Raw genomic sequence first — 7,519 nt, 5'->3', positions numbered from 1 at the left:
CCCTTTTGAATTGAATGTGATCAAAGTAAGGAAAGAGTAAAGTGAAAAATGTCTGCCGTATAGGCAGAGGGGGAGTGGGAGGAGGGTATGTGGGGGTTTGGTGGTGGATCAAATATGAAAACTTTGTCACTGTATTTCACAGTGATCAATAAAAAAAAAGAAAAAAATTTATTTTGGGGGGCTGGAGGGACAGCACAGTAGTTAGGGCATTTGCCTTGCACGCGGCCAACCCAGGCTCAATTCCCAGCATCCCATATGGTCCACCGAACATCCAGGAGCAATTCCTGTGTGAAGAGCCAGGAGTAACCCCTGTGCATGGCCAGGTGTGATCCAAAAAGCAAAAAAAAATAATAATAAATTAATGTTTGTCTGGTTTGGGGGCCACACCCAACAGTGCTCAGAACTTACTCCTGGCTCTGTGCTCAGAAATCACTCCTGGCTTAGTTTGGGGAACCATATAAAGTATCAGGAATCAAACCCCAGGTTGGATGCATGCAAGGCCTTACCTGCTATACTATTTCTCCAGCCCAATTTTTATTAGCCATTATGTATCATCATGTTATTATTATTAAATATAATTTCTTGGGCTAACATTTTTGGTGACTTCTGCAGTTACTATTACCATTCATGGCTAGGAGTAAGCGGGGTGTGGGAGACGAGGGGACAAGGGGGTGAGGGGATCTCAGTAGCCTGGAATTCTTGGAAAAAGACAGGGGAAGAGTGAATCCACACTCAGGGCTGTCCAGAGTTCAGAGTCCAACTGTTGGGGGTGGGCATGTTACATCATGTGACCTGGGATTCTGGGCTCCATTCGAAGACAACTGAAGATCATTTGTGATCCAGGTAAAGATCCTTTTGGGCATTGCAGTGAGAACTCCCTGGGTGATCTGCAGACGGAGGTCAGGCTGTGACCTGAGCTGAGCTTCTCAGAGGGACTCCAAACAGCTCCACTGTCCTGTCTGTCCTAGTCTGTGCAGTGCTGAGCCCCAGCCTGGGTCTCCCAGGGCTAACAGGTCTTCCTGGGGAAACTGGTGGTGAACTGCCGACACCCCAGCCCCCGCATCCTTGAGACGGTGCCACCACCACAAAGAAAGGCACCACACCTGCTTGCATTGCCAAAATATTTATTTGTAGGCAATGTTTGTACCTGCATGAGGATGTAGTGGTGAGAGGGGGGGTTCCAAGGGCATCTGCGGCTCCCAGCATGCCCTATGGTGGGAGGAGGTTGGTTACCTGACCCACAGAATGAGGTTGGGGAAGGCAGCTAGAATGAGGAGGCTGGGGGCCACTCTGGGGGGAGAGCTGGAGGACGGCTTCTTTTTGGGGACAGTGACCGTTGTATGGTCTGGAACACTGGAGAGCTCCACAGCCAGCGGCCGACTCGCAAGGACAGAGCGGCAAGTGCTGCTCAGCTGAGTGTCTGGGAACTCGTCCTCCAAAGGTTTTTGCAAGCTCTTTTCCTCCCGGACCTGCAGGCAACAGCTGTCAGCAGCCCCACAGCCCCCGCCCCCAGCACCCCAGCACCCCCGCTGTGGCCAGGCCCAGCCCACCTGTTCCACCTGGCTGAAGACCCGCAGCAGGTTTCCTCGAAGGACGCCCTGGAGCTCCTCCTCACTCCAGCCGCGCCTCAGCAGCTCCTCGATCAGAACCGGGTACGTGGACACGTCTTCCAGCCCCTGAGGGAACCTGTGTGGCCGCCAGCCGGCCAGCATGGGGCCTCAGTGCTGACCCACGGTCCTGACTCAGAACCAGGGTCCCCTCAAACCACAGTCCAGGCTGGGTATGAAAAATGGAGACTTAGAGGGATTAAATGATTTACCCAGGCGGGGGGCGGAGGGGGGAATGCCATACCTGGTGATGTGCAGGGCTTACTCCTGGCTCTGCACTTCAGGAATCATCCCTGATGATGCTCAGGGGACCATAAGGGATGCCAGAGATCGAACCCGGGTTGGCTGTGTGCATGCCTGACTTGCATTTCTCTGATCCCATCCTCCTGGTTTTTACTTTTCAGAAGGAGGCTTTCTGCCTCCTTGTCCAGGGCCAGGGATGTCTCAGTGGTGGAGCATTTGTGCTCTGTGTGTGTGTGTGTGTGTGTGGCCCTGGGTTCAAGCCACAGCACTACATGTTCCCTGGCACCTCACTGGGAGCAATCCCAAGCACAGCAATGCCTGGCTGCCAAACAAAGGGCTGGAGAGATAGTATGGAGGGTAAGGTACTTGCCTTGCACATGGCCAACCGATCCCCAGCACCGCATATGGTTCCCTGAGCACCACCAACAGTGACCCCTACACAAAGAGCCAGGAGTGGCCCTCAGCACTGAAGTGTAGGCTGAACCTTCCTCCATAAAGGAGGTTCCAAACGTCCCGAACCTCCAAGCTCACACAGGTACACGGTGACCTATGCCTCTCGGTGTGTGCAAGTACTGTCTCCTTTCTGGAAGAACTGGGCTGGGCCGGGCCACAGTGGTGGAGGGCAAGCCTTGTGTGTGTGAGGTCACGGGCCAGGGGAAAGCTCAGGCGCTGAAGTACAGGCTCTGCGTGAAGGAGGCCGGGCTCAATCCCTGGCAGCACCGGCTCTCCAGCACCGAGAGTACAGAGTCGAGGGGCAGTCCCTGCGCACCACGAGGTGTGGCCCCCAAATCGAAGGGGAAAACAACAGAAAAAGAGATGGGTTGAGCCCTGCTTGCAGAGAGCCAGCGGCTGGCAGAGGATTCCGGCCTGTGCTGGACTGTGTCGAGAGTCTGCTGTGGGCAACGCATCTGCTGGCCGTGGGTCAGTGCACCTGTTCAGGGCTTCACCCAATCAGACGACTTGGGGAGGAGCTAGTGGGCCACAGGCCGACTAAAGAGCCCAGAAAACGGACCCTGGAAGTGGGGTGATAAAGCTGGACCAGCAGACCGGAGACTTTGGTCGCTCGGCGCCGCGGGGATGCACTCACCGCTCAGTCCCATCGTAGTCTGCGCCGATCCCAATGAACTCGGGGCCTATCACCGCCCGGATGTAGTCGAAGTGAGCTGGGAGACAGAGCGGCAGCTGTGTGGGGGCTTCTGAGGCAGCGAGGGTGTGGGGCTGAGGCCAGCTCCACTGATTCCCCCTGCCTGGTATCCATGGGCATTGCAGGCCTGGCACCTAGTAAACCATCTACAGGCTCTGGATTTGGCCAAAATGATCCTAAGTGCTCTCATGGGACTTCAGAGATGGCACTGTCCCCAGCGCTACCTAGTCAGGTCATTTCCCACCCAGGCCTCACCCTGCTTCCAACACACTGTGTGTATGGGCATCGAGGCAGGCAGGGAGACAGCTCACAGGGCTGAATACCTGGTACCATTGAGCACTGTTGGGAGCAGTCTGAGCACTGAGCTGGGAGTCTGGGAGTAGCCCCCTGCACAGTGAGGTGTGGCCCCAAAAGCAAATGAAATGAAAAAAGAGAGAACCGTACCTTTTTATGGGTGTGGGGGATGAGAGGGACAGAGACTACAGCTGCTAGAGAGTAAAGGGGCCCAAGGCTGGGGCAGGCACTGGGCAGATCCCCTGCAGAGGCACGGAGGGTGGCCAGGACCCCTCCAGCCCCCTTAGACAGTAGGGACTGTGGTTCCACTGCCACATGGCACCGGGTGCTCTGTACCTGTCCTCACTGGCTGCAGGGAAGCTATGCCAGCTGCCAGCTGCTTCGGGGCGTGTGGGCACTGCTCAGAGCCCTGGCAGAGGAGGGGCTTACCTGCCACAGTGGACACGTTGGCTAAGTTGTTGCAGGTCAGCACCCCCCCGGACAAAGCGATCATCACGATGCCACCATTCTCCTTCTGCAAGTGGACAGACGGACACTCAGCTCCACCCCCAGCACGGCCACCTGCTGTCCCCTCAGGCCCCTGGGAGAGTGTTCTTGGTCCCGGTCCCCAGCTCTGCGTGAATGGAATCTCAGCCTGGTTTGCTGTGTGTGGGGGCAGTGTCTTGGCCCTGGGTCTGAGGGGTAGGGAAATATTTGCCCCCTAGAGGTCCCCCCACCACGGTTCAGAGGTCAGCGGCTGTGGACTGTGGCCTTGGGGGGCAGAGCCATTTGCTGTGGGGTGTGCAGGAGTTGAAGAAGCCAGGCTTCAGGTCACAGTGCTTGACTTGAGTCAGAGGGGTCAGGCCAGCTCTCACCAGAAGCAGCAGGATATCAGTCGGAATGTTCTGGGCGTCCTTGCACAGAGCCCAGGAAGCTGAGTGGGAGAAGATCACGGGTGCCTCAGACACTTCTATGGCCCGCCGGGCTGTGGCAGCCGAGGCGTAGGTCAGGTCCACGATCATGCCCAGACGGTTCATTTCCAGCACCACCTTCTGCAAGGTTGGGAGAGGGCCCAGGCCCACGTGGTCAGGAGCGTTCACGCGCACATACTTACTGGCAGAACAGGTGGGACACAAGTACTCCAGGGGGACAGGGCTGGAACCAGGGCCCTCACCTCGCCGAAGCTGGTCAGCCCGCTGACGTTGGAGTACAAGGGGTGGGTGTCCTTTGTTGAGCTCTCAGCCCTGCAGAATAGTGGGGGTGGGGGTGGGTGTTGGGGGTTAGGGGACATATGACTGGTGGAAATAACTTGAGTGTGAGTCTAGAGGTGTCCCCGAACCCTCTATCCCTGCAGTCCCTGAAACAAGCACCAGTGTGCCGTGTTCTTGTTGAGCCCCAGCTGCCCTCCTCGCTCACCCTGGCTGGGGCCCATGTGCCAAGAGTAGCCCCACAGCGTCCATGTGGCGCTCGCTCACCAGGGCGTGCTGCAGGTGTGCGTAAGCGTCAGGGAGCGCACGCCCAGCTGGTAGAAGGTGCGCAGCACGGCCAGGCTGCTGTCCAGCGAGTGGCCACCGTCCACGCTGATGAGGCAGGCCAGCTTGGAAGAATCCTTCAGAGCTGGGGGTGAAGAGTTTGGGGTTACTTTCAGCCTCCGACAGTGTGGCCCAGCCCAGCCCTGCCCAGCCCAGTTACCCTGGACCGATGTCACCAGCTCCAGCTCTACGTAGGAGTTGCACATGCGGCGGATGACGTCGATCTGCTCCAGGGTAAGGCGCACAGAGTCGCGCTCCTGGGTCTCACAGGGGGTGTAGGCCGACCAGAACTGGGGGTGCATTTTCAGGGAATAAGCTTGAGCAGGTGCCACTCTGAAGCCACCTGGGCTTTCCCTGCTCCCCATCGCCAGTGTGGCACCCCCAGGGGTCCAGAGGTCCTAGCTAATATGCTGCTTATTCCCTGGCACCCGGATACCCCCCAAACCCAGTCCCTCATCCCCTCCCGAATCAATGTCAGGGCACTTGACTGAGTTCCCATGTGACCAACTGGGAGGGTGGTCTTGCTGAAAGTCATGCTCTGAGTGGGCTGGAGACAGCGCTCTGGGCTGGAGCATATACTCTGCATGCAGGATGCCCAGGTTTGACTGGCACCACACGATTCTGCTCCCACACTATGGGGAATGACACCAGATGACAGGACTGCGAGTAGCCTCTAGCATTGCCACTGTCACTAGAAAATTAAAAAAAGGTTTTGTCAATTGTACTCTCTCTAACAGAGAGTACAGGGGCTAACGTGCTTACCATGCCCCAGACCAATCCCAGTTCAAGTCCCCGGCACCACTTATGGTCCCCTGAGCACCGCTAGGAGTGAGCCCGGAGCACAGTCAGGAGTAACCTCTGAGCACAGCTGGGTGTGGCCCCACAACCACAAAAATAAAGTTAACTTAAAATTAAAAATGAGAAAAATACACCCTGGAGGCCGGAGAAGACAGTACAGTGGTTAAGGTGCTTGCTAAGCATGCTGCGGACCAGGGCTTGATCCCCGGCATCTCCTTTGGTTCCCTGAGCCTGCAGGAATGGTTCCCGAGTGCAGAGCCAGGAGTAACCCCTGAGCACTGCCAGGTGTGGCCCAGAAACAAACAAACAAACAAAAGGGAGTTAGCACAGGGGGCAAGGTGTCTGCACGGCACTCAGCTGACCTGGGCTTGCTATCCAGTACCCCGTAGGGTCCCAGGACCCTGGCAAGAGTTGATCCCTGAACACAGAGCCAGGAGTAAGCCCTGAGCACCTCTGGGTGTGGCCCAGAGAATGAGAGACCCGGGGTACCTGGGCCCCCACGAGGCCGGCTCTCAGGCGGTTCAGGCTGGTGTGGCCTTGCTGGAAACTGCGCAGGTTGACGTCCTCCAGCTGGCTGTGGTACAGCTGCCTCAGGAGCGCGGGCAGATCGTTGTGGCTGGAGGGAGGTCGAGGCCCACGGGGTCAGCAGCAAATGGTGGTGGTGAGGCCCTGGGACTAGCAGGGCAGGCGACCCTCCCCGCAGTCTCTAGGGACTGCCCGGACCCCGGAAGCCTGGGCTGGGGTGGTTCTCACAAGAGAGGGGGTGCCGGGAGGCGCAAGGAACTCGCCCGGGGGGGTGGGGTGGGGTGGGGTGGCCCGCCCCTCCCCCACCGCGCCCCACGCACCCGTCCACGAGCGGGAAGTCCCGCATCAGGGCGCGCGCGCGCTCCAGCAGCCCGCCGCCGGCCGCCTGGGGTGTTGGGGCTCTGGGGGCGTCCGGCGGGGTCGCGTGGCCGTCGGTCGCGTCGTGGCGGGCCCCCGACGACGTGGTCTGAGCGCGGGTGTGCGGCACAGACGCCGCCAGGCAGAGCAGGAGCAGCAGAGGCGGGAGGCGCCGCGGGCCTGGCGCGCGGGGGCCGTCGAGGCGGGCGCCCGGCATGATGCGCGAGGCCGGGCCGGCGGCAGGGGCGGGTCTCGGGGCCGGACGGCGACGACGTCGGGCGAGCGGCTGGCTCGGGGCGGTTCCGCCGACCTGTGAGCGCGGCCACGTGAGGGGCCGTCGGGCCTTGAGACGGGCGACCGGGAGCGCCGCGCGCCGACGCCAGGGGGCGCCCGACGGTGGCCGACGTTTCCCGCCTCGGCTCCGAGGGCGCCCCCGCGGGCTGGGCGGTCCCCTTGCCTCGCCCCGGCACGCGGCCGACCCAGGTTCCATCCTTGGCACCCCGCCTGGTCCCCCAACCCGCCAGGAGTGAGCACTGAGCACCGAGCCCGGAATAAGCCCCGAGCACCGCCAAAGGAAAAAGCAACAACAGAAAGTCTCCATGGCAGTGTCTCCGCCCACAGGTTCCGGGGTGCTCTGCCGGGCGTGGCGGGCGCGAGGAAGAGATGGTTTCTGGAAGTGGGGGATTTGGCGCGTGCACCCTGCATTTAGGAGGGCCCCGGGGTGAGCCTGGCCCCCACCCCCGCCTGCCGCTCCCCTGCCCGCCCTCTGCTCGCACCTCTGTTTTTGAGTCGGTCTCTGGCAGGGCTGGGGGGAGCCCAAGGCCCTTCACACACTTAGCAAGTGCTCTGTCGCCGAGCCGCACCCCCGTAACTCAGTTACGGGGAGACCTGCCGAGAGTGTCGCAGCTCCGGGTTTACCCCCTACCTCCTTCCCTTCTCCAGTTGCCTTAGTGGGTGAGTTCCGATCTCAGATACTGCATGTCTTTCCGCAGGACTTTGAGGGGTGTCTGGGGAGCCGATGGTGGGAGGCTGGAGTAAAG

General features: G+C 59.8%; 1 protein-coding gene across 1 annotated transcript; it reads right to left on the bottom strand.

Moving 5' to 3' along the window:
- Positions 1-1,229: 1,229 nt before the first annotated feature.
- On the bottom strand, positions 1,230-6,696 carry LOC101545810 (dipeptidase 2). The gene is made up of 10 exons (XM_004600902.2): positions 6,443-6,696; positions 6,087-6,213; positions 4,960-5,089; positions 4,743-4,884; positions 4,442-4,511; positions 4,143-4,319; positions 3,718-3,802; positions 2,938-3,013; positions 1,551-1,686; positions 1,230-1,469 (listed from the first exon to the last, which is right to left on the bottom strand). Exons 1-10 carry the CDS (start codon positions 6,694-6,696, stop codon positions 1,230-1,232), a joined length of 1,437 nt encoding a protein of 478 aa, XP_004600959.2.
- Between the last annotated feature and the right edge of the window lie 823 nt (positions 6,697-7,519).

Source organism: Sorex araneus, chromosome 8 (assembly GCF_027595985.1).
Source record: "Sorex araneus isolate mSorAra2 chromosome 8, mSorAra2.pri, whole genome shotgun sequence".
NCBI lineage: Eukaryota > Metazoa > Chordata > Mammalia > Eulipotyphla > Soricidae > Sorex > Sorex araneus.
The sequence above is the reverse complement of the archived record's forward strand: the minus strand, read 5'-3'. Positions and strand labels throughout refer to the sequence as shown.